The sequence below is a fragment of the Culex quinquefasciatus genome, chromosome 1, assembly GCF_015732765.1.
Source record: "Culex quinquefasciatus strain JHB chromosome 1, VPISU_Cqui_1.0_pri_paternal, whole genome shotgun sequence".
Lineage (NCBI taxonomy): Eukaryota > Metazoa > Arthropoda > Insecta > Diptera > Culicidae > Culex > Culex quinquefasciatus.
The window spans coordinates 52,788,098-52,815,651 of NC_051861.1; the positions used below are offsets into that span (position 1 = coordinate 52,788,098).

At 36.5% G+C, this 27,554-nt stretch overlaps 3 protein-coding genes across 9 annotated transcripts in view; 2 read left to right on the forward strand and 1 right to left on the reverse strand.

The window, feature by feature from the left end:
• The window catches only part of LOC119769637 (protein KTI12 homolog), a 39,721-nt gene extending 36,918 nt beyond the window's left edge, over positions 1–2,803 (forward strand). Inside the window, exon 3 of the mRNA XM_038262858.1 lies at positions 2,622–2,803. Coding sequence (XP_038118786.1) covers positions 2,622–2,803 — 182 coding nt within the window. The remainder of the gene's footprint in view (positions 1–2,621) is intronic.
• A 17,172-nt stretch (positions 2,804–19,975) lies between these two features.
• Positions 19,976–21,811, forward strand: LOC6046764 (UPF0692 protein CG33108). 2 transcript variants are annotated; one of them, XM_038249222.1, is made up of 4 exons: positions 19,976–20,101; positions 20,165–20,798; positions 21,120–21,216; positions 21,282–21,811. In XM_038249222.1, exons 2-4 carry the CDS (start codon positions 20,245–20,247, stop codon positions 21,501–21,503), a joined length of 873 nt encoding a protein of 290 aa, XP_038105150.1. In that variant the 5' UTR covers positions 19,976–20,101; positions 20,165–20,244; the 3' UTR covers positions 21,504–21,811. The 2 variants fall into 2 exon arrangements, with proteins under 2 accessions (XP_038105150.1, XP_038105151.1); XM_038249223.1 differs by having other exon boundaries at positions 19,987–20,101; positions 20,386–20,798.
• A 3,992-nt stretch (positions 21,812–25,803) lies between these two features.
• Positions 25,804–27,554, reverse strand: part of LOC6046765 (phosphofurin acidic cluster sorting protein 2) — a 54,212-nt gene continuing 52,461 nt past the window's right edge. For all 6 annotated transcript variants that reach the window (XM_038249470.1, XM_038249461.1, XM_038249457.1 and 3 more), the window contains one exon: positions 25,804–27,542. In XM_038249470.1, the coding sequence (XP_038105398.1) occupies positions 27,412–27,542 (131 nt within the window). In that variant the 3' untranslated portion in view covers positions 25,804–27,411. The remainder of the gene's footprint in view (positions 27,543–27,554) is intronic.

The following is a 27,554-nucleotide window of genomic DNA, read 5'->3' on the forward strand; positions in this document are numbered from 1 at the left end:
ATTTATTTTAACCATTGCACTCTGTTTCGCGTGCCGAGCCATGCCATCCCGTAATGTTCAATACACGGTGTGATGCCCATTTTTCCGCCCCGAAAACCGTTGAGAGTGTGGTACACCAAAGACAGCAGCAGCAACAAAAAAAAAAGTCAACGGGAGGGACATAAATTTATCGATTGTCGCTGATTTATGCCCAAATTTTAAAGCATCTGTTCACTGCTGATGTCCAGTCCAGTGCCTGGGCCAGGGCCTTCAAATTTCCAAAATGCACTTCCGTCTGCCGTCGGGGTTGGTTTGTCGGTAGCGGTACCCTGTTGAGGTCCGAGGCAGGTGAACGTTTTCCCATTTTCTCGTAGACGACCGAGTTTCAATAATTTAAACGAATCAACGAAACGCATTTGTATATTTGCGCTTTTTTCCGAAATTTATGTTCTGCACTGTTGTGGGTGTGTACACTTTCCCTCCCAGTTGAGTACTTTTCTGTCGATTTTTGTGGGTTTTGAAAATGTTGCGAGGGGTGATGAACCAACAAACGAGCGAAAACGACCAGTTTATGCAAAAGCTTTTTTGGGCAAATGATGGCACCGGTGCTCAGTAATGATGATGGAAATTTATTCGCATCAGATTTATTTCATCATGAAATTTACTACGTCTGTGTCAGGCGAGCATTAAATTAATTATTTTCAAATTAATTATCAATTCGATGATTGCAACGCTAAAATAGGTAAATTTGCTACATTTTGATGAAGAATTCGCATTTCGCCATTTTCAGAGTAAGAACTGGCCTTTAATTATCTTATGCACTACACGAAGAAAAAAGAGTTCCCAAAATCGTGAACAAGCGTTCATGAAAATAGGAACCACGAACAAAGTGTTCAAATCCCATGGTACGTTTTCGGAAATCGTACCATGGGATTTGAACACTTTGTTCGTGGTTCCCATTTTCATGAACGCTTGTTCACAATTTTGGGAACTCTTTTTTCTCCGTGTAGGTTCCCGACGAACACTCACTGCCCTCCCAAGTAACCGCAAAACACTAAGTATTAGCACTAAATGAACTCTATATTAATATATAAACTGAGCCCATTAGAGTGCCATTACTCTATATCATCTTGTAAAGTGATTTAAAAGCCAAAAGTGGCGACTGGAACGGTGGATATAGAGTTTAAGTGCATTGGAAAAGCACCTAGAAAAATGCCAAAAAAGAAAAAGCTTTTCGTAACGCCATATGTTGCTTATTTGATTGGTAAACTTTATCAAGGACAGATGGCGTTTTCAAAGCTCATGTTTTTTTTGTATTTTTCTTCGAATTTTCCGCATTGGCTCCTGTCGATGATGTGATTAGTGCTGTTAAACGTTTGAATTAACGACGTTTAACTTAACGGAATCGTTAAAAGTTAACCTAAACGTGAACGCGATCGGAGCCTACGTTGATCTTAACGAGAACGTGAACGGAGCACGTTAATTAACGTCGTTAATCAACGCGTTAATCCTTCTGAGGCCCCGACTTTGAGGGCCTGTATCTCCCAAACGGTAACATCTAGCGGGTTACTTCCAGTTGCATTTTACGGGCATTAACTGTGACTATGAGTTCCCGGTGAGGTTATTTGTCCAAAGTTACCACCGGTTCCGGTAACCCGGAACATCCGTCAAGCATGTTTTTTAAGGCTATTGTCATTCAATCGACATTTGAGCCAATGCTATGAAACGTTGTTTGTAGTACATAGGTACACTGACTACCTTGGGTCAGTTCAGGGCATCTGTGGCCACTCCGGAACCGATTCCATGGTACCACGCAAATGGTTCCGATGATTGTGATATTCAAAAGTCGACATGTTGCTTATCAAATTTAGTGAAATGAAAATCATTAATCAGCTATTATCATGTGTCCTTTGACCCGATCGGACCACTCCCGAACGGGTTACCGGAGACCGGAGGAAGTGTAGTGAGTATAGGAAAAGTCCTTTCATGCAACATATCAAACTTCATGAAATTGAAAATTATGTCCACTTAGATGCATGTCGATGCCTTATGATTCAAAATGTAGATTTTTTATTTTATTCAAGAAATATACACTTACACTTTTGTATTGGTTCCGGTTGACCAGCCTTTAAACTCCAGTGCGCTTGCAGTTTGTAGGCTACAAGATGGTACGCAGTTGGAGTCCCATCCCAGATCGAAAGTCCGTAAACCCACGATGTTTTGTAAGGCAACGATGTTTTTCGAAAAATTCGATGAACTGTATGCTGTACGTTAGTGTGAAAGAGAAAACATGATTTGTATTTTCATCGATGTTTCGCTGAGCAGGCTATCTCACTCTTTCGCGATTGCGAAAATTCGGAAGAACTGTCAAACTGCCAAACAACCATCTTGTTTTTGGAAAAGTTTTTTCAAGTCGCGTGCTGTTGGCAAATTCTTAGTTTGGTGAGCTAGGTAATCATTTTATTTCTTAGTTTGTTTGTTTAATTTAAGTTCTTCTGCTTCAAGCCGTGCCAATCTCCTGCTAAAGCAAACAAGTCCGTCCCTTCATCGTTGACCGGAACCTGCCGGCAAGTTGTGACTCCCGGATGGACACGAACCCAGCAATCACGACCCCAGAACAAAACGGGGACGACATGAACCAGCCCTACGAGCCGCACCGGACCTAGTCGACATGTCCACGTTTATCAGTGACGCCAAGCTAACCACCATAATCCCCATTGGACGGTTCCTGTTCCGGCAGCTGCCATCAGTTCCAGTAAGCCATGGGCGAATTTTCCGGCTGCGAAATGTTCCGGCGTGGCCAACCTGCAGAGAACGGTGCTAATTCGTTTGGGTCGTGAGTCCAAGAGCGATAACGGGACCACCACCAAAACTTCGGAAGTTCGCAGCGGAATCGGTGACGTTAAAGAAAATCAACAGCGGCCTTGACATCAATCGGATGTTCACCGATGACACCGATGGCACTTCGGTGCAACGAGCTCCATTATCTTGAATCTGTCCACGAAGATGAATCTGCTGCAGGAGCTCCAACACCTAACGCTGTCCATATTTCTGGTGTGTAATAGGAACGCGGAACCGTTTAGTGTACCCAATCGTGTCCACGAACAACATTTTCAACAGGTGAGTTGGTTTTTGTAGCAAAACATTACATTTGCTTATCTCAGTGTTCTTTTTTCCTCATTTATTAGGCTGATGCCGTCCGGAACCGGCACGCGGCAGGATCTTAACTCTACAAGTTTCCTCATAAAGTCGCTGCACGCACCAGACCCGACAGACGATTGGCACCCTCATCTAGAGCAACAGGGGCCGTTCCACGTTCCTGGAAATTCACTTCCAGCCGCAATCCGGTGACACTAAGCGAAGCGGCGGTGGCTAACAGCAGCCACTGAACTTGGTGTCCGGAAGCGCGCAAAAGTTGCGGAAAAACGTTAGCCATCGAAAAATTGACCACGGACCACGGAAGGTCGTCAAATCCTCGCTCGCTGGCCAAAAATCTGCGAGACGTGTGCGACAAAAGGGTCTGAGTCGGTGACTTGAGCTGGTCAAATAGAGACAAATTCAATAACCGGAACATGACAATACAGATTCTTAGGTAAGTTTGTATTTTGAGAGAACAAGTTCAAATTAATTTAAACAATTAATCATAACTGCATTCTTTTCCTCTCTTTTTCTAGAACATCTCCGAGCTTAATTGCTTGTTCGATCTTACTCAGACCAGAATCAGCTGCATCGGCACCAGCCGGGACTTCTCCGATGAAGGAATGGTGGACATCCTGCTGCTGACCGGTTGCCCCGATACCGGCGAAACGAACCCACTCCAATCCGGTGAACTTAACAAGTCGCTTCCATTTTTTTGGTTCCAACACCAGAGGCAGCAAAATTAAAACTAAATTCCTTCAAGAATTGAAAAATGTAGGTATATTTTTGTCTAATAAAGTGAAAAAAACGCGTAAAATAAACTTATTGTTTCAATCAAAACAAATTATGAATTTGACAGATGACAGAAAAAGAATAAGAAAAACCTAAAAAGAGAGGTTGATGCGCGTCCGATTTTCCACCTTTACGTCGTTCTTACATCGGCCCCGCATGTAGGCCTCTTGCGATGTTCGAACAACCTTGACAGGTTGACGTTTCGGGTGCAAAATACCTTGATTCGGGTCTGATGCGTGTCTCAAAATCAGACCCGCATCGGCCCCTGTAGGTCTGATCGACGTTCTTACGATCAGACCCGATCGGCCCCGTATTTCTTACTGGGATTGCGCTGCATCCAAGTAGGCCAAGTAGCCAGCTGAATTGTACAGGTTTGACACTCTCATCTCGCCGGTTACCATGGAAACCCAATCAAAGAGCCAGTAGTTGTTGTTTATTACGAAAAACGAAACGAAACTATTGGCACTACGCCCCCCGGGGCATGGCCTTCCTCTAACGTGGGATTTCTGCTCCAGCGCCTCTGACGAGACAGGAGAAACCGGGACCGACGTTTTACTTCACCATCCGATAGAAGCTCAGTGGATAAGGCGGGAATCGAACCCGCGTCTCATAGCATCATCGGGATCGGCAGCCGAAGCCGCTACCCCTGCGCCACGAGACCCACGTCAACGTCAAATTACGTCAATTGTCAAATTTGTCTGATTTTTAGTTCAAGGCCTCCTAGATTGCGTTACGGAACCACTTCCGAATGTTCTGTCAATGATTTTAAAACCAGCCAACCAATACAAGTGTATAGCTGGTATAACTAAAATATATTTATTAATAATATGAAATTCTTCATAAGGCGTCGGCACTTTATCTATGATGCAGGCGAAGCGAGAGGGGAGGGGGAGGGGGAAGCACTGTGGCCTCCAATGGCCGATTCCGGAAGGATCAACCCTGATGACGTCAGTTTGGCCTTCATTGGTTATAATTTTCAATTTTATGATGTTTGATATGTCGCATGAAAGGACTTTTCCTATACTCACTACACTTCCTCCGGTCACCGGTAACCGCTTCCGGATTGGTCCAATCGGGTCAAAGGACACCGGCATGATAATAGATTATTAATGATTTTCATTTCACTAAATTTGAAAAGCAACATGTCGACTTTTGAATATCACAATCATCGGAACCATTTGCGTGGTACCATGGAATCGGTTCCGGAGTGGCCACAGATGCCCTGAACTGACCCAAGGTAGTCAGTGTACTTATGTACTACAAACAACGTTTCATAGCATTGGCTCAAATGTCGATTGAATGACAAAAGCCTTAAAAAACATGCTTGACGGATGTTCCGGGTTACCGGAACCGGTGGTAACTTTGGACAAATAACCTCACCGGGAACTCATAGTCACAGTTAATGCCCGTAAAATGCAACTGGAAGTAACCCGCTAGATGTTACCGTTTTGGAGATACAGGCCCTCAAAGTCGGAGCCTCAGAAGGATTAACGCGTTGATTAACGACGTTAATTAACGTGCTCCGTTCACGTTCTCGTTAAGATCAACGTAGGCTCCGTTCGCGTTCACGTTAATTTTAACGATTAATGGCCTATCTACAATCACTTAGCTTAGAAAATTTCACTTAGCTTAGGAATTTGAATCAATGGAAATGAAGCCGAGCTTCTACAATGGAAAAGTAATCAAATTAGAAACTGACGTATGGTTTGAAAAATTTCAAAATCTACGGTAAGTTGACGTTTCAATATCAAAGGTAAACAAACAACTGCATAGCAACGTATATCAGCCCAGCAAAATTTCTAAGTTGATTGTGGATGACGGCCGTAAGTTGCGTAATTTCCTAAGTAACTACTTTACTTAGATGTTCTAAGCTAAGTGATTGTAGATAGCCCATAACGGACGCGTTAACGTAAATTAACGTTTAACAGCACTGTTTTTTACATATTGTATCTTTTTTTCTTTTTTTGCCTTCCTCACTGAGGCAAGGCTATAATCCTGCTCTAAACATGAACTTTTTATTAAAAGCTCAAAGACCCACCTTCATGTATACATATCGACTCAGAATCGAAAACTGAACAAATGTCTGTGTGTGTGTGTATGTGTGTGTGTGTGTGTGTGTGTGTGTGTGTGTATGTATGTATGTGACCAAAATTCTCACTGAGTTTTCTCAGCACTGGCTGAACCGATTTTGATCAAACCGGTTGCATTCGACTTGGTTTATGGTCCCATACATCGCTATTGAATTGTTTGAAGTTTCGATAACTAGTTCAAAAGTTATGTTTAAAAATGTGTTTTCACATATATCCGGATCTCATTTATATGCATGTAAACGATGTCCGGATCCATCATCCGACCCATCGTTGGTTAGGTAATCGAAAGACCTTTCCAACGAGTCCACAACATTGAAGATCTGGCAACCCTGTCTCGAGTTATGACCACTTAAGTGATATTTATGTACTTTTTTGAAGCCGGATCTCACTTAAATGTATGTTAACGATGTCCGAATCCATCATCCGACACATCGTTGGTTAGGTAATCGAAAGACCTTTCCAACGAGTCCACAACATTGAAGATTTGGCAACCCTGTTGTAGCTGACGGTGTCAGATTTAGTTGAAGTTAAATTAACCGAAAGAGTTTCAATTATTATAAAAAACTTACTCGCGCATCCTGTGACGAAACAATCACGAAAATCAAGAAATTCCCAAGCGGTGTCGGGTAATTTAGAAGAAAGATTTATTTTATTACATTTCCTGTAAGAAACACGAAATCCAAGAAAACCATTATCGACAGGAAAGGCTTCTAGGAACATCAGAAAACCCTTTTCAGAAGTACAAATCAGAAGGTTAAAATTCAAACGAAGACATAACCATATATCCTGCAAGTTTATCAGATCCTAGAATCAGAAACACGAAAAGACGGTATTGTCCGCACAGAGCTTGAGAACAAGCATCCGAAGCATGTTCGCGCACCTGAATACAAAGTAGCACGTAAAGAGTGAAAGGGACGATCGAGCAAACGGATTAATCGATCAAAGCAGAGAGAAAGTAGAAATTGAGCGAACGACGCCACTAGAATAGAGAGGACAAAACATAGAACGAACTAGACCACCGCGTAAGCGAGATAGACAAGCTATGCGCGTATGGAAGAAAAGGACAAAAGTCCAGGAGAGAGGTTTAGAACAAGAGAGAAATCTCTTGATTGAGAGCATTGAAAAATTGTACTAAATTTAAGGAACTATATAATGTAACCGAAACTTTTTAATAAAGAGTCACTTTTTAATCACCAGTTTGTTAGTTTACATCCTCGAACTTACGCCGGGTTAATTTACTAATAATCCGAAAATAATGTTATTGAAGTAATGCACTGCACATTACATTTTATGGTGGCTCCAGAGAGGAAAAGTTCAAAACTGGTGATGGTTCAAAAGTAAGAACCAAGTGTTTGTGGAATTTGCCGAGTTTTCACAAGATAGTGACTCATGTGTTAAAAGTGAGAAGTAGTTCACTTTCCTTCGGCCGCGACCAACGTCTAGGTTGACTCGTGTTCATCAAAATCCGATCAAGTGCCACGTGCCGATCGGTCGCCATCAACATACGGTTGGAAAAGTGCGTTCGTCAAAATCCGGACAAATCCGTTCGGTCACACCCGAATTGCGGATAAGTGTGCCTGGTCCGGACATCGAATAAGTCCGGTTAGATATCAATAGTCAGCAACTGTCGTGTTCACTGGAAGAGCACGTTACAACAAAGAAATCCGGTCAATTAGAGATTGCCCGGTCGCATTCGACATCAGGTCGAGCTTACATGCGCCAAGGAGTTTCATCAGTGAATCGTCAATCAAAGCAGATCAATCTGAAGGAAAATCTACACGCAAAACGGACATTAGGTATAAATTCCTAATTTTTAGTATTTTTTGAACTTATGTTCTAGCTTGTCAAATTATACCTAAAAATTAGTATTTTTTTCTTCCTAAAATTTAGGATTTTTTTAGAACACTGAAGTACTTCTTAAAAATTCCTAAATTTTAGTATTTTTTTTAGTTCAAAAATTGCGATTCACGTTTTGACAAGTCAAAACAAAATAATTTCGTGGCTGTGAGTTGGTGTTCCGCAGTGCTGCTGAAAACTTAGGAACTTTGGCAAGGTAAGTTTTGTGCAGGAAGAAAAGTGGTTCTCCGGTTCTGCACGGAGAACGGAACCCGGAGCATACTTATTAGAGGAAGTGTGGCTCGCGTGCTTGTGGAAGAGGAGGAGTAGGAGGACGGAACCTTCAACTCCCGGCGGAATTAAAAAGCCGCCTCTTCCCTCTCGTGCTCTGGAGGACGGATCTCGGGACGGATATTTGCGGAAGAGCTGGAAAGGGGAAGTATAAACGGACCCCAACCGTGGGGATTGTGCGACCGTGGCGATTGTGTGAATGAAAAATTGTATCGAGTTTGAGTTTGACGAACCAATTTTTATCATTTTGTGATTTGGTTGGACGTTGCGGGTGTGTGTATGTATGCGTTTGTGAAAGTGTGTGTGTGTGTGTGTGTGTGTGTGTGTGTGTGTGTGTGTGTGTGTGTGTGTGTGTGTGTGTGTGTGTGTGTGTGTGTGTGTGTGTGTGTGTGTGTGTGTGTGTGTGTGTGTGTGACTGTGTGTGTGTGTGACTGTGTGTGTGTGCTCGTGTGTGTATGAGAGACTGAAAGTGAGAGGGTGGGGGTAGAGCAAGAGAAAGAAAGAGAAAGTGGGAGGGAGAAGAGAAAAAGTGGAAGAGAAGAGGGAGTGAAAGAGAGCGAAAATGAGAAAGGGAGAGAGAAAGTAGAAAAGAGAGAGAAAGGGGGAGTTTGTGAGAGAAGGCTGGAAGGGAAGAGCGAAAGAAAATGTGGGAGAGAGATAGGGAGAGGGTAGAGGAAGAGAGAGATAGAAAGTAAGAGAGAGAGAAAGTGGGAGTGAGAGGGGCAAAGATGAAGAAAGAGAGAGATAAGAGATAAAGTTGGAGAGAGAGTGGAGATGGAGAGAAAGTAGGAGAGGGAGAGATAGTAGGAGAGGGAGAGATAGTAGGAGAGGGAGAGAGATAGTAGGAGAGCGAGAGAGAGTAGGAGAGGGAGAGAGAAAGTTGGAAAGAGAGAGGTGAGAAAATATGGGAGAGAAAAAAAGGGAGAGAGGATAGGAGAGAAAGAGAAAAAGTTGAATTGAGAGGGAGGAAAGAAAGAGGTAGCAGGTAACAAGAAGAGCGAGAAAATAGAAAGAGAGGGGAGAGAGAAAATTTTAAAAATCTCTTATTCCAAACATTATAAAACTTCAAAAAATCTTATATTCTACATTTCCAAATATTTAAAGATTAAAATGTTATAGTTGTAAAAATATTAAAATCAAAAAAAAATCAAAAGATATTTAAAATAAATAAATATTAAAATATTAAAGAACTAACATATTATATAATATTATACAAAATTATAATGTAAAAATATTCAAATCATTAAATATTTATTTTGGGTAAGTACATTTATGAAAAAGTTGTTTTATGTAAATAAAAATATTAATAACATTTAATTTTTTTTCTTCTGCCTGCATAGCTCTTGGAAAATACCTAATTTAAAAATTAAAATATTGAAATATCATAATATTGAAATAATAAAATATTAAAATATTAATATATTAATATATTAAAATATTAAGGCTGGTACAAATGTTTTTAGAAGTTTTTGTCACCCCCCCATCAAAATTGGCCCGAAAAATCAGGGGGCAAAAAAAATATTTTTACAATAAACTTCAAAATTTCAATGAAAATTCAAGTGCAACCAACCAGCTGAAATCAAATTAAAATACATTCTTCTGCGTTTAAAATCATTTTTAGCATGTTTGGGTTTATTAAAAAATCTTAAGATTTTTTGAAAATTTTCGATGCAAAATCCTTTTTTTCGATACAATTTTTGTTTTTGTCAGATCTTAGATTTTTTGAAAACTAATGATTGCAAAACAACTGAACTAGTGTAAAATGCATTTTAAAACACTTTTTTCATTTAAATGTGAAGACTATGGCATGTTATTTAAATTTTTATATTTTTTTATTTTTTTGCCCCCCCCCCTTGACCTCGGCCAGGGCCGAGGGACAAAAACTTTTTTAAATATTTGCATCGGCCTAAAATATTAAAATATTAAAATATTAAAATATTAAAATATTAAAATATTAAAATATTAAAATATTAAAATATTAAAATATTAAAATATTAAAATATTAAAATATTAAAATATTAAAATATTAAAATATTAAAATATTAAAATATTAAAATATTAAAATATTAAAATATTAAAATATTAAAATATTAAAATATTAAAATATTAAAATATTAAGATATTAAAATGTTAAAATATTAAAATATTAAAATATTAAGATATTAAAATATTAAAATATTAAAATATTAAAATATTAAAATATTAAAATATTAAAATATTAAAATATTAAAATATTAAAATATTAAAATATTAAAATATTAAAATATTAAAATATTAAAATATTAAAATATTAAAATATTAAAAATTAAAATATTAAAAATTAAAATATTAAAATATTAAAATATTAAAATATTAAAATATTAAAATATTAAAATATTAAAATATTAAAATATTAAAATATTAAAATATTAAAATATTAAAATATTAAAATATTAAAATATTAAAATATTAAAATATTAAAATATTAAAATATTAAAATATTAAAATATTAAAATATTAAAATATTAAAATATTAAAATATTAAAATATTAAAATTTTAAAATATTAAAATATTAAAATAGTAAAATATTAAAACATTAAAATATTAAAATATTAAAATATTAAAATATTAAAATATTAAAATATTAAAATAATAAAATATTAAAATATTAAAATATTAAAATATTAAAATATTAAAATATTAAAATATTAAAATATTAAAATAATAAAATATTAAAATATTAAAATATTAAAATATTAAAATATTAAAATATTAAAATATTAAAATATTAAAATATTAAAATATTAAAATATTAAAATATTAAAATATTAAAATATTAAAATATTAAAATATTAAAATATTAAAATATTAAAATATTAAAATATTAAAATATTAAAATATTAAAATATTAAAATATTAAAATATTAAAATATTAAAATATTAAAATATTAAAATATTAAAATATTAAAATATTAAAATATTAAAATATTAAAATATTAAAATATTAAAATATTAAAATATTAAAATATTAAAATATTAAAATATTCAAATATTAAAATATTAAAATATTAAAATATTAAAATATTAAAATATTAAAATATTAAAATATTAAAATATTAAAATATTAAAATATTAAAATATTAAAATATTAAAATATTAAAATATTAAAATATTAAAATATTAAAATATTAAAATATTAAAATATTAAAATATTAAAATATTAAAATATTAAAATATTAAAATATTAAAATATTAAAATATTAAAATATTAAAATATTAAAATATTAAAATATTAAAATATTTAAATATTAAAATATTAAAATATTAAAATATTAAAATATTAAAATATTAAAATATTAAAATATTAAAATATTAAAATATTAAAATATTAAAATATTAAAATATTAAAATATTAAAATATTAAAATATTAAAATATTAAAATATTAAAATATTAAAATATTAAAATATTAAAATATTAAAATATTAAAATATTAAAATATTAAAATATTAAAATATTAAAATATTAAAATATTAAAATATTAAAATATTAAAATATTAAAATATTAAAATATTAAAATATTAAAATATTAAAATATTAAAATATTTAAATATTAAAATATTAAAATATTTAAATATTTAAATATTTAAATATTTAAATATTAAAATATTAAAATATTAAAATATTAAAATATTAAAATATTAAAATATTAAAATATTAAAATATTAAAATATTAAAATATTAAAATATTAAAATATTAAAATATTAAAATATTAAAATACTAAAATATTTAACTATTACAAAATTAAAACATGAAAAAAAAACAAAATATAAATATATAGATAAATTTAATATTAAAAATATAGATACATTAAAAAATTAAAATATCATTTTAATTTTAATATTGATTTTTAGGTGAGAACATTTACGAAATAGTTGTGTTTGATGTAAATAAAAATATTAATATCATATAAACCATTGTTTTCTTCTGCCTGCATATCTCTTGGATAATACCTAATTTGATCTTTGATTATTCTTAAGTATAAGTAATTTTCGATCCCTCACTTTTCTAGAAAATACCTCAAATTTAGGTATTTATGCCTAGAAATAAGGAATAATCATGGTCCGCCATCTTTGATTATACCTAAATATTAGTAACTTTGGATCCCTCACTTTTCCAGAAAATACCTCAAATTTAGGTTTTTATGCCTAGAAATAAGGAATAATCATGGTCCGCCATCTTGGATTATACCGAAATATTAGTAATTTTGTATCGGTCACTTTTTCTGAAAATACCTCAAATTTAGGTTTTTATTCCTAAAAATAAGGAATAATAATGGTCCGCCATCTTGGATTATACCTAAATATTAGTAATTTTGGATCCCTCACTTTTCCAGAAAATACCTCAAATTTAGGTATTTATACCTAGAAATAAGGAATAATCATGGTCCGCCATCTTGGATTATACCTAAACATTAGTAATTTTGGATCCCTCACTTTTCCAGAAAATACCTCAAATTTAGGTTTTTATGCCTAGAAATAAGGAATAATCATGGTCCGCCATCTTGGATTATACCTGAATATCAGTAATTTTGGATCCCTCACTTTTCCAGAAAATACCTCAAATTTAGGTTTTTATTCCTAAAAATTAGGAATAATAATGGTCCGCCATCTTGGATTATACCTAAATATTAGTAATTTTGGATCCCTCACTTTTCCAGAAAATACCTCAAATTTAGGTATTTATACCTAGAAATAAGGAATAATCATGGTCCGCCATCTTGGATTATACCTAAATATTAGTAATTTTGGATCCCTCACTTTTCCAGAAAATACCTCAAATTTAGGTATTTATACCTAGAAATAAGGAATAATCATGGTCCGCCATCTTGGATTATACCTAAATATTAGTAATTTTGGATCCCTCACTTTTCCAGAAAATACCTCAAATTTAGGTATTTATGCCTAGAAATAAGGAATAATTATGGTCCGCCATCTTGGATTATACCTAAATATTAATAATTTTGGATCCCTGAATTTTTCTGAAAATACCTCAAATTTAGGTATTTATACCTAAAAATTAGGAATGATAATGGTCCGCCATCTTGGATTATACCTAAATATTAGTAATTTTGGATCCCTCACTTTTCCAAAAAATACCTAAAATTAAGGTATTTTGGTTCTACAATTATACCTAAAATATAGGAATTCTCGTACTAAAACGCTATTAGTAATTTTATTACTAATAGCCGATTAGTAATAAAATACCTTATTGCAGTCAGGTTCGATTATACCTAAAAATTAGGAATTTATACCTAATGTCCGTTTTGCGTGTATCGTCGTGTGGACAACGAGACATCGAAGCATCACATCGAGCAGGCAGAATCAGCAACGCAACGAGCATCGCAACGAGCAGCGTAACGAGCAGCGCAACGAGCATCGCAGCATCACCATCACAACGAGCTACAGCAGAAAAGTAGTAAGTCTACAACATTAGCCCGTAAGAAGTGATCAGTTAGGAATAATTCGCAAACTACAAAAAAGAGTGTAAAGAAGCAATATGGCTTCAAAATTGTTCAAGTTTAGTGGCAATACGAATGGTCACTGTCAGCTTTGTAATGATGCTGATGAAAAGGATAAGATGATAGGTTGTGACGATTGCCAACATTGGTTTCACAAAAGTTGTGCAAATGTTCCAAAAGATCCACCCAAGAAACAAGAATGGTTTTGTCCAAGATGCGTGACCATCGCGGAAAAACTCAGAGGAAGTGTAAGTCCAATTATCGAAATGATGGAAGCACAAAAGGAAGCATTCCGTTACATGTCCAATAAGAGTACTAACAATCAGGTAGCAACCTTAAAAGAAATGATGGATGCATTTAAAGCATCATTGAATGTTAAAAATGAGCAACTCGAAAATCAATCTGCAATGGTAGTTGATAATCCATGTGGGGAGGCTGCAATCCTCCAACTTAACAAAATTGTGACCAGACAAGCCCTCATGGACTTGCCTGATTTCGACGGGTCTTATAAGGTATGGCCCAGGTTTCAGAGTATCTTTGAAACAACTACAAAAGAAGGAGGCTTCAGTGATGTGGAAAATCTGAACCGCCTAGAAAAACATTTGAAGGGACAAGCCCTGTTTCACGTAGAGTCTCTGTTGACAGATCATACAAATGTTCCACTAATTATGAAATCCTTGAAGGAACAGTTCGGTAACGTCCGATTCCTTTATGAAGGATATTTGAAAGATGCACTCAGTCTTAAAAACCCAAGTGTGGAGAACCCACAATCAATGATTGATTTTGTAACTTCGATCGAGAACTTAGTTACAAATATCAAACTGCTGAAACAACCTGATTACCTGAAGGATCAAAGGTTGATACAAGATCTGGTAGCAAAACTACCATTCAATTTGCGTCAGCAATGGCTGAAATCTCTGCTTGAAAAAGAGAAAGCAGCGAATTTGCTTGAAGAAAATAAATTGCCTGATTTAGAATCGTTTTCTATATGGCTAAAGGACCATAAATCATTGGCAACCATGATGATGTCGTACAAGACGGGAGAATACTCCCAACCAGGGAACCGCGAAAGGTTCAATAGAAGAAAAAAATTGAATGCTCATTTGGATATAAAATCAGACAAAAGATACAAGTGTTTCTCATGCAATGAAACAACTCATAGACATGCTGAATGTCCAGTTTTCGCAAAAATGGATGTCGCTAAAAGAATAGAAAGTGTGAAGCAAAATAGACTTTGTTTCGCTTGTTGCAACTTCTCGAACCATAATTCGAGAAACTGCCAGAACCCTAGGAAATGCAATATTGCTGGGTGTAAGATAAACCACCACCCAATGCTTCACGAAACCAAAACTCCTACCGTGGAGAAACATTCTGAAAATACAGCAAATCAAGTTAACCACCATGATAGGAATGATAGTAGTGTGTATTATCAAATCATGCCGGCGATATTATCAAATGGAGATAAAAGAGTTAGGGTTTTAGCTCTTTTAGATCTCGGTTCATCTACTAGTTTGTTGCTAGATGATGTAAGAAAAGAATTGGCCATAATGGGCACTAAGAAACCATTAGCTCTTTCATGGACTGATGGAAACGTACAAAACGATGAGAACAGTCAAGAGATTACAGTTAGTATCGAAGGCTGTTATGGAAAAACTTACGAGTTACGAAAAATGCGTACTATCAGTAGCATGTCATTACCCGAACAGTCCTTAAATAAGGACAAGATGATTAAACGTTATCCGCATCTGAAGGATACAAATTTGAAAGGTTATGGAAAAGAATGTCCAAAACTTTTAATAGGCTTGCCACACTCGTTCGTTATTCAAGGATTAGAATCAAGAGTAGGCAAATTCAATGAACCCATTGCAAACAGAACCAGATTAGGCTGGGTATTGCATGGCAAAGTATCTGGGAATCATTCCAATAAGAACTCCAATGGGAGACATACAGTTGCGTTGCACAAGGAAGTGCAGCATCATGAAACATCCATAAATAAAATGAAAGGTAAATTCTTACCAAGAAGTAATTTGTCGAAGCCTCTAATTGCAAGAATTGAGGAAACAGAAAGCGTAATTGAAGAAGCGCATAACAAGAATGGCCATTGTGAAATTGGTGTACAACACGATGATAAAGAATTTAAAACGGAAAATCTAACGAAAAGAAATATGTTATCCACGATTATGAGAGTATATGATCCATTGGGATTAATCTCAAACATTACAATTCAAGGTAAAATATTTATGCAAGAGTTGTGGAAGTTGGGGTTAGAATGGGATGAATCAATTCCAGAAGATTTGAATGAGTCCTGGAACCATTGGATAACTAGACTTTTAGCTACTAAAAATATTAAATTTCCAAGACAACAAATTGAAGTAAATCAATTAGCAGCAAAAGCACATGTTGCCCCCAACAAGATGCTGTCCATTCCACGTCTTGAATTATTAGCAGCAGTATTCGGAACTCGAATCGCGGAAAATATAATGAATGAACTAAGATTGAAAATCGACAGAACCATATATTGGTCTGATTCGAAGACAGTGCTAGCTTGGATACAGTCTGACGCTAGATCATATAATGTATTCGTAAGATTACGAATTAGTGAAATACTCAATTCTACAACCGTATCTCAATGGAGATGGGTAGACACGAACAACAATCCAGCAGATGAAGCAACGAAGGTTGTAACAAAAGAATCCATTTGGATGCATGGTCCAAATTTCCTAAAGTATCAAGAAGAAAACTGGCCTGTAAAAGGAAAGCGTTTTCAAACAGATGAAGAATTGAAGCCAGTTCATATCATAAGGGAATGCAAAATTCCAAACTACAGTTACATTCAAATAGAATGGTGTTCCGATTGGAGTCGTTTGAAACGAGCCATCGGTGGTATAATGAAAATGATTGTTTTGAAAGCTAAGAATATGGCATACGAAAATACATTGCTCAAAGAAGATTTCTGTGAAGCTGAAATCGTTCTGATTAAAAAGGCTCAGTGGGATAAGTTCCCGAGCGAAATGAAGTCATTAACATTTGAATTGCCAATTGAGAAAAATAGTTCTCTTAGAGGTCTCACACCGTTCCTCGATGAAAAGGGAGTGATGAGGTCGAGAGGAAGATTGGAAAATGCTGACGTGCTAAAATACGCAGCTAAGTTTCCAATTATATTACCGAAAGATCACCATGTCAGTAAACTCATACTGAAATATTACCACGAGAAATTCTACCATTTGAAACTGGATGCGTCAATAGCATCAGTTAGACAAAAGTACTGGATAATTGACATTAGAGCAACAATGAAGAAAGTAAAGAACGCATGTCAATTATGCAAAAATAGATCGGCGCAACCTCAGCCACCCATAATGGCTGCGCTTCCGTCATACAGAACAATCCCATTTGTTAAACCGTTTACTTATGCCGGAGTAGATTACTTTGGACCAGTAAATGTCTCTATAGGGAGACGTGTTGAAAAACGTTGGGGAGTAGTATTTACTTGCCTAATAACAAGAGCGGTTTATTTGGATCTGTCTCGTAATCTGAGTACAGATGCCTTTTTTATCTGTTTGAAAATTGTTCAATCAAGACGAGGTAGAATTATGCAATTGTACAGTGACAATGGAACAAATTTCATTGGAGCAAATAACGAAATCAAAAGAATCCGTCAGAGATTAGCAAGCGAAGGAATTGAATGGTTCTTCAATCCACCTTCAGCGCCTCATTTTGGAGGTGTTTGGGAAAGAATGGTAAAAGAAGTCAAAAGTATTTTAGCATCGGTGCAAGAAACTATGCCAGATGTTCTACGAGGCTTACTCACAGAAATTGAGTATATCATAAATAGCAGACCGTTGACTCATATTCCACTGGAGTCAGAAGACGATGAAGTTTTAACACCATATCACTTTCTGATAAATTGTTCCGGTGATATGGAACCAATGTTAACTGATGTTTCAAAAGGTGAAGCTCTACGAGAGCAATGGAAAAGGTCCAGCCAGTTGGCGAATAACTACTGGAACCGATGGATAAAAGAGTATTTACCCAGTCTTGCAAAGAGATCAAAATTGAATCAAGAAATGAAACCAATTGAAGTTGGAGATATTGCTATAACTCCTGATGAAGAGAACAAAGGAAAGTGGATCAAATGTTTGGTAACCGACACAAGACCCGGAAAAGACGGGATAGTAAGATCGGTTAGAATCAAAACAGCATCAGGAAAGTATTTGACAAGACCAGTCGTGAAATTAGCCGTTCTCGACGTCAAGCGTAAACAAAGGAATGCATCAGATGATGATGGCAATAAGAAAATCGAAATGAAAGATGATAAGCAAAACGAAAATTTATAAATGATCCCCAAGCAATACGGGGTAAGGAATAATAAGAAGGTATTCAGCATAGATATAGTAAAAGCAAATAAATCATATTTTTTTTTTTTTCTATATTAATTTCATCTTTCAAGTAATACATAAATGTAAGGAAAACATATTCAACAATACCCATAAGGATAAGGAACAATTTACTCATGTAACAACTCCAACTAAATTCATATTTGTGGTAAACCTACGGATGTAGATTTACGGGGTCCGGTGTAGCTGACGGTGTCAGATTTAGTTGAAGTTAAATTAACCGAAAGAGTTTCAATTATTATAAAAAAACTTACTCGCGCATCCTGTGACGAAACAATCACGAAAATCAAGAAATTCCCAAGCGGTGTCGGGTAATTTAGAAGAAAGATTTATTTTATTACATTTCCTGTAAGAAACACGAAATCCAAGAAAACCATTATCGACAGGAAAGGCTTCTAGGAACATCAGAAAACCCTTTTCAGAAGTACAAATCAGAAGGTTAAAATTCAAACGAAGACATAACCATATATCCTGCAAGTTTATCAGATCCTAGAATCAGAAACACGAAAAGACGGTATTGTCCGCACAGAGCTTGAGAACAAGCATCCGAAGCATGTTCGCGCACCTGAATACAAAGTAGCACGTAAAGAGTGAAAGGGACGATCGAGCAAACGGATTAATCGATCAAAGCAGAGAGAAAGTAGAAATTGAGCGAACGACGCCACTAGAATAGAGAGGACAAAACATAGAACGAACTAGACCACCGCGTAAGCGAGATAGACAAGCTATGCGCGTATGGAAGAAAAGGACAAAAGTCCAGGAGAGAGGTTTAGAACAAGAGAGAAATCTCTTGATTGAGAGCATTGAAAAATTGTACTAAATTTAAGGAACTATATAATGTAACCGAAACTTTTTAATAAAGAGTCACTTTTTAATCACCAGTTTGTTAGTTTACATCCTCGAACTTACGCCGGGTTAATTTACTAATAATCCGAAAATAATGTTATTGAAGTAATGCACTGCACATTACACCTGTCTCGAGTTATGACCACTTAAGTGATATTTATGTACTTTTTTGAAGCCGGATCTCATTTATATGCATGTAAACGATGTCCGGATCCATCATCCGACCCATCGTTGGTTAGGTAATCAAAAGACCTTTCCAACGAGTCCACAACATTGAAGATCTGGCAACCCTGTCTCGAATTATGACCACTTAAGTGATATTTATGTACTTTTTTGAAGCCGGATCTCATTTATATGCATGTAAACGATGTCCGGATCCATCATCCGACCCATCGTTGGTTAGGTAATCAAAAACCCTTTCCAACGAGTTCACAACATTGATGATTTGGCAACCCTGTCTCGAGTTATGACCACTTAAGTTATATCTGTGTACTTATTTTTCTGGATCCAAAAAAAATAGCTGGCAAACCACTTATACTAAAAATGAGGAAGGCATCAACCACATAGGTGGATTAAGTTAATTTTTCATTTAAATTTACTTTTTCTGAACCCTGAATTCAGAACCATCATTGACCATCATACGACCTTAAAGGTCCTTGGATGGTGTCATTCCCTCTTAGGGCAATAAATTCAAGGTCTAGAAATAGTAAATCGAGAAATTAAAAGTGAGAGTGTGTGCGTGCAACATGGAGTTAAACTTTTCGAAGCGCCATGGGAACCTTCACAGCAACTGCACAGAAAGTTTAACTCCATGTTGCACACACTCTCACTTTTAATTTCTCGATAGAAATGAAAAAATAATCATTATATGTAAAATGTACAAATACAAACAACACAAAGAATACCATACTGAAACATTCTGAATCAAGATTTGAATGTATTACTAAAATGGCCGAATGGCCGATCGAGAATGATGCCTTTCAGATTCTTAAGGTGCTGAAGCATTGGTCAACTGTGAATTCAAACCAAATCTTCAGTAAGGTTGCAATGTTCAGAGTGTAGATGTCACACTGTTTCGCGTGAGCTTGGAAGTTTCCACCTTGATTGCCAAACAGATCGACCTTTATTTACAATCTCGTTCTATTTTTGACACAATTCAAAGTCATGAATGAGTGAAAATGTCATTCAATTGTACGATCTAACTTTGAACCTGTTGCGACTGCCCTTTCTCTCGGTAAGATAAAGATCTTTTTTGCACGTCGTGAACCCTGTTACGAAACTGAGTCTTAAATTTCAGCCCATTCCCTACTAGACTAGGAACGCACGCACCTGTGCACACTCTGTGCGAGAACCCTTTTCTCCAAGTTTCCGACCTCAATGTCGAATAACCCACCTCCGCCTCCGCCACCTGCTTCTGCACCATCAACGACCATAACAACCTCGACGACCCAACGCTCCTCGTTGGTTGAACTGAAATGTGATTTAGCTAGTAACAATAACAATCCGAATTTGATCCAGCTGACGTTCAACACTTCCGGCGAATGCACCTGGGCCACCCAGTATCCAGAGATCCAGAAGGCATGCTACCTTAGACGGATATGTCAGTTTGCGCCTCCGAAGGAGTTGCGTGTCCAAAACGTAACGCCTATCCTGCAAACTGGTCCAACGTGTGGACTAACCGCGCTCAGCATATTTTTCGAGGGATCTCCGTCGGTGAAAACGTTCCTCGACATGGCCCGGGCCCGGGGCTACACCAACAATGGAGAAATGTTTTCCGCGCGACAGCTGAACGATCTGCTGGCTCAGGGGTTGGAAAACAATCGCCACCTTTGTGAGTACAAAACCGTGTCCCACACCGTGATAGACGAGGGCTGGCTCGACGACTCGAGCACCAGAAAGCAGCTGCGAAACGGGTCCATCTTTGTAGTGCCGTATCCTTTTCTAATTTTTCATCTTGTTTTGCATAATTATATATTCAAACTGCTTGCTAGCAGTTCAACTTGATCCAACAAACATAAGCAGAATCAAGAATTCTTGTTTTTGTAAACGATAACATATTACTGCAAAATTGGAAACAAGTTGTCCCAGTGCTACAAATTAGCCAAATATACATTCACGGATTAGCTCACTGGAGATTTATCTGTGCATTCGCGTACTATCAGAATTATTTGTTTTTTAATTTAAAAATTAGGGTCTGGCCGAAGTGGTTGTTTAATGTGGGCTCGATAATTCCTGAACAACAACGAACCTAGATATGATCCAGACAGGAACCACACGCCATGCCTCAACAGGGGACACAAGGCTCATTGGGCACTGATTGTAGGATATCTGATTGACCAATTTGACGACGTAAGTGTTCCGTCCTCCATCCTAGTGGCACACTTAAAACTCTCTAACTTCCTCTTCCGACACAGTACTACGTATTTGCCCGCCATGGCAAAACCAAAAACCTCGCATTGTGGTCCCTGCGCGATTTGGCCCACAGCAACGCCAACTTGTTCGAGTTTTGCCAGCCAATCAGTCACGCGGACGAGGTGTTTGTCCTGCCGGAAGGGGGCATCGCCGGGAGCAACGGATTGCGGAGCCAGTTTATCATGATCGAACACTACCGAGCCAGGGACGAGATTGTGTTTTGAATGATGCAGGAAGAACGCGCCCAAGTTTGAGTTGTATTTGAGTTATTCTATTCTCTAGTATATCTTTGTCTGGTTTTGGCGAGATGTAATATATTTACGTTGTTTTTTTTTTTGGTATGAGTTTTGAGCACACAGTAAATTACGTATTTCTTATACTCTCACGTACGTTACCCATTGAAACAGTATTGGGAAGAGAGTCATATATTTATCTATTTATTTATTTATTTATCAATCATCCACATAACCCTGCAGTTATTCCAAAATTTATGTATTTTATGTTATAATAAACTCAATACCTTCAATACAAACAACAGGATTATTCACTTAAAAAAAATATCACAAGATTAGTCAAAATAAAACTTCAAAATTGTCTAAAAGAAATAATTTCATCGTAAAATTTTACAAAACATACTCGAAAATGAGAGGAGGTGAACCAGGAAGGCAATAATTCAATAGTTAATAATTCAAGTAGTTTCATTTCAGCATTTTTGTATGACCCAATCTCACCCCCAGACCCAATGTCACCCCTGATTACGGCACTAAAATGTCTGTAAAAAATCTTAGTGCAAAAGCTCTGGTTGATGTGTACTAGGATTCGCAATTCGCAATTTTCAGTGTAAGAACGGGCCTTGACCGATCTTATGCACTAGGTTCCCGACGAACACGCACTGCCCTTACACCTACATCTCACCCTTGCTCTGAGTCAGTACGAGCAACACGCTAGAACACGCTTTGAGTGTTCGTGCCAGGCATGCACACCTTCTTTTCCGGTTACGCATTTTAACTCGGCCGGGGGTGGTACATTACGTAGGGTTTGATGTAAGTATAAGCGCCTAACCATTTATAGTGTGCCTATCAACTTTCATTAAAGCAAAAAAAAAATCAGTTTGAATTAAAAAACTAATTGTTATTTACTGTGTATTGCTTTCTCCTGAAATCTTCCCTATTGTTGAGTCGTGTTTATCTGTTGCTATTTCTTCTGTCGCGGTGTTTTGTTACAATATTTTGGTCCTAAGCATTTTATAAAAGTTTTTCAATAGTACAATAGTAATATTTGTGTCAATCCTTTAATCATTCCATAAATTGAGTAAGGGCTCGAACCTCACTTGCTTAAGAAAAAGGTGAAGTTTCAAAACAATGGTCAGTGAAGGACATATACTATGTAAAGAATCAATAGTAAAGAAAGATAGGGGAACAGCATCTAATTCCAGCGTGCCTCTAATGTTGGCAGGTCAGAACTTTGACATGCAATTAAAGCTAATTAAAAACGTTTTCAACTGAAATCGAGTGATAAATAGCTCAATAAGAAGTGAGCAAGCAAGTTTCCACCAAAAGTTTTGCAAAATTAGTTGTTTAAATAGTGAAAATCAGCAAATTGGATGGAGTTAGGAGCGAGAGCTTAACCTGCCAAAGATACGAGAATTTCCCCTAGTAATTTATGAAGTAGATAAAGAAATTACCAATAGTTAATAAATTGGGGTAACGAACAAGCTTAGATTGTATTGAGGGCAATTTACAGGGAAGATGCGAAGTTATTCAAACAGATAAATAAAGAAAAGGCACATGATAAACAAAATTGACATCGCTGCCAAATTAAGGGAAGGCAGACAGTTTGTTACAGCAGCATCAATTGGAAAAATAGAGTGGAAAAGCGTTGAGAAATAAGAGAATCAAATGAGTAAAATCGAAATCAAATGGAGGATAGTAAACAGAAGCCGCGTTAGAAAATCAGTGAAACAAAATAAACAGAAGATAGGTGGTAGCTGAGAATGAAGAGAAGAGAAACCCCGTCGTGCGATGTTTCAGGTACATCCACAGCAGTTGACTCAACATACTGCGAATCAAAACAATACCGTCTACAATCACAAATTACTTCCCTTTCCCACATTGACGCGCCCCTTTCTTCTAGCCGTCTCTACTCTGACCCTCGCTGGTCAAAGGTTTACGAGTCGTTTCCACAGGCCACCAGCTAGGTTACACCTTGTCATCATGATGACTAAACCAAGCCAACGTGGAGGTAAGAAAATAGGACACTTGCAAGGAACCAGAGCCATGCTGTTTTGTCCAAACAGCACTACGGATGTAGTTGGGTTCCTTCCGGGATGTTCCTCGCCTGGGTGTTGTCAACCGACGAGTATCATCAGTATCATGCACCCTTGGCCTGCGCTCTGGTTGATGTGTACTAGGATGTAACAAAAATGACTTTTTGGCGGGCATTCAAGGGTTTGTTCCGGTGGGCATACTAAAGCTATGAACAAGATTGTCCGTTCGACGCAGTGGTGAACGCAGAACGCTGTGCCAGTTCGATTTTTCCATCAACTGTCAGTCGAACAATCTACAGGGGTTGCTTTGTTCAATGGTCGATGACTGGCAGGCTATGATGACAGGCGCAAAATTTTGCGTTTGCGTCCAGGCCTGACGGACAATCTTGTTCTTACCTTAAGCCCAAATCCAAAATATGAGCTTGATTGGACGTAACAGGAGCTGGCACTTTGCATTTGAATTTTAAATGGGATTTAACCCGTAAAAAAAGATTATGTTCAAAAATGTTATTTTTTGAGTGATTTTTGCCACTAAAGAGTTTATTTTCAACATCATTGGCGTGTAGGCCAGATCCTTGCGCATCTTTTGGAGCACCCTGGAGCTCGGTAGAAACCTTTAAAGTTTGGCATTTTTTTTCGAAAAATCGTCCCCGGCAGAAAAGATATGCATCGCACCACGCAACGCCCTAGACGCCATTTGATTTTGCTGGGGTAAATTTTTCGAAAAAAGTACAAACTTTGAAGGTCCGTATCGAGCTCCAGGGTGCTCCAAATTTCAATGTTATATACACCAAAAGATGCGCAAGGATCTGGCCTACACGCCAATGATGAAAATAATCGCTTCAGTGACCAAAATGCCTGGAAAAGTGACACTTTTGAAAAAAAAAAATACGGTTTAAATCCCATTTAACCGCGAGCTTCTGTTACGTCCAATCAAGCTCATATTTTGGATTTGGGCTTAGTATGCCCACCGGAATTTCGACTCAGTCCTAACCAGGTCCCAGTACCGAAAAGGACCTAATAAAAATAATGTTATGAAAAAAAAAACCCACCGGAACAAACCCTTGAATGCCGACCAAAAAATCATTTTTGTTACATTCTAATGTGTACAAACCCCCAGGTGGTTGGTTTCTTTTTGGTTTGACACTTTTTTAGTTTGTACCTCGTTAGTTGGTCAAAGTCAAACTAAAAAGTGATGAACTGTCACTTTTTACACGGCGGTCACGAGCACAATCAAAACAAACGTTTGGTGGTGTGTGTGAATTTCGTGTAAAAGGGGTGTCAAACTAATAAGTAGCCCCGTTCGTTTGACAACAGTTGATGTCAAACCATCGGGGGTTGAGTGTACCGTTATGTTGAACAGAAGTTGTCCAAGAACTGATGTCCCGTTTCACCTTAAACAAGATTAGAAATAACGACATCGAGAAAAAATACTGTTTTGTTAAAACTTCGGTGATTCTAAAATTAAAGGGAAAACCTGTTTATTTTTTGGTACCACAATTTTCGTAATTGAAAGATGCGATCGATATCGGGAGTTTTTTTTTTTTTTTTTTTTGAAAAGGTCCAATAAACCAAATTTCCAGTTTTTGCTTTTTGGGTGTTTTTGAAACCGCCTTGAGTCAGGGTTATTAAAAAACACCCAAAAAGCAAAAACAAAAAATTTGGTTTATTGGACCTTTAAAAAAAAAAACTCCAGATATGTATACGTGAAGGTGGGTCAAGGATGTCAAACTAAAAAGTTCATTTCTGGATTTTTTTAAAGGTTCAATAAACCAAATTTCCAGTTTTTGCTTTTTGGGTGGTTTTGAAATCGCCTTGAGTCAGGGGTATTAAAAAACACCCAAAAAGCATAAACTGAAAATTTGGTTTATTGGACTTTTACAAAAAAAAAAACTCCAGATTTTTCGAGTGATTTTGTAGCCTTTCCTCAGTAAGGTGAAAAAGCTTAAATTAACTGCAGTTATACCGTCACCTGGGGCGAGTTGGCGATTTTTGTTGGTCCGCTGGTGGAGTTTCTTTCTTGCATAAGTAAAGACACGAGTAAAGTTGTTTATGTAAATAACAAAAAAATCACATTTATTTTTCTATTTATATATCATGTATTTTATATGCATTGCTGTTTTGATGACTTTACGTTTTCATGGTTTCCTACTTAAACATACATTCTGAATATGCTTTCGTTTACTGTGTGTATGCTTCGTGATGGGGATTTCCTTAAAACTACGCATTTTATGGCGATTTGAAAGAGTTTTTTCTTCTTCTTTTTCACTAAGACTGATCTTTCCAAGAATGAGCAGACAAATTGTTTCTAGTATAAGTATTATGTATTTTGTAGCATGGTATGAGTAGGGAGGATAATGTAGTTTTCTAGTTATTATGAAATAGTTTACGTTCATAGCAAGGAGAGAAGCGGATTACTCATTCATTGCTTTTACGTGGGTGTTTGTCTGTTAGTATGGTTGTATGATTCAACTATTTTTTTCGATACCAGTATTTGATTACGCGACTAATGCTGTGATGCTTGTTGGTTGAACGGCGGATAAGTAGTATCCAGTTTTAGCGATAAAATTGCATGCCTTATAACAGCACTGGAAAGGTATAGCAATGAAATATAGTTTACCCCCACGTATGGAGGGGAAACTGGATATGATAGTTTTTTTTTTGCTTGCTTTATGCACATCATTTCGGGAACAACGATCAGTTTAAACAACATCATGAATATTAATACCCTGGCGACTCTAGAATATTTTTCTGTTATGTGTCAGTAATATTTATTGTTACAAATTGGTTTAACTAACCTTCCAGTGTGTAAGTGTTTGTGTGTATGTGTATGTGAGTGTGCTCAAAACACTATCAGTCATATTGATTTCCATTTTATTCTTCGTTTAATGATGCATTCTTTCTGTTCGTAACATTTGCTTATCACGAGAGACTAGTTTTTTCAACAAAAGATAAAAGTCCAGCAGTTGAGGCCATCTGGATTTACTTAATTTCATACAGTAAATACGGGGATCAAATCACACAGTCAGCATGTTGAATAATTGGTAGAAAAGAAGTGCATTTGATTGATGAAACACTTGTTTTATGGAGAACATCTTATCATGTACGCTTAATAAGCAAAGCAAGAAGAGTTTTAAGCTAAAAAGAATAGAAAATCACCTTTCAACAAAGAATTGACGTCAACATAACTAGAAACTATTCTTGCTCTGCCTGTGCAGCTAATATTTATGACAAATCAGTGTTTGATACAAAAGAATACCGCAAAAAGGTAAACGAAACACAATTTTAATTTTATTACAACAATTTGAGCTGTGACTATTCTCACTATTTTACAAATATATAGACAACGATGTAGTGAGCAGTTTTTCATCCCAACATTACCGTGAGGAAATTACTAAAAGTACGGGAAAAGAGAAATTCAAAATACTGAACATAAAGCGCATGTCCGGGTTATTTCACAGAACAAAAACAAAAATGACCTCCGTTGCTGCTGCTCTACTAATCCTGTGTACAGGACGGTAGCAACTACACATCACATCCAGTACTAACAACATACATCAATTGTACTGTGGACTACTGCTAGGATCTTACTAATCGGCCCGACTCGTTGGAGCCCAGCTACGGGGTCGTAGAATTCGAGAGGAACTACCGCCTAGGGTGGCCGCGGCCCGAGTAGTGATAAAAGTTTTGGCAGCGTTACTGCTTTTTTGAACACTACCCGGGCCGGCAACTCCCCCCACGGCTACGGCGAATGACGTAGAGGAGCAACGGACTTTCGTACTATGGCTAGACTTTCCGGCAGTCAGCGGTTGCGAGGACGCGAGGACCGATCCCTGCGGTGATGCTGCAGCGGACAAGGAAACTGACTAGGTTAACATTTCCGCCGAGGCGAGCGGCGCTCCAACCAGGGCGATCGGGAAGTTTTTGATATGTGTTTGCCACTGGGACGACAGCTGGAAGAACTTCACTCCGGTCCACTCGGTACCGTCGATGTACACTGGAAAAAGTG

Excerpts from the sequence above, each read along its gene's own strand:
- LOC6046764 (XM_038249222.1), top strand. The coding sequence starts at position 20,245 with ATGTCGAATAACCCACCTCCGCCTCCGCCACCTGCTTCTGCACCATCA. Across the intron at positions 20,799-21,119 it reads GGGTCCATCTTTGTAGTGCC|ATATGATCCAGACAGGAACC; the intron begins GTATCCTTTTCT and ends CAACGAACCTAG. Across the intron at positions 21,217-21,281 it reads TGATTGACCAATTTGACGAC|TACTACGTATTTGCCCGCCA; the intron begins GTAAGTGTTCCG and ends CTTCCGACACAG.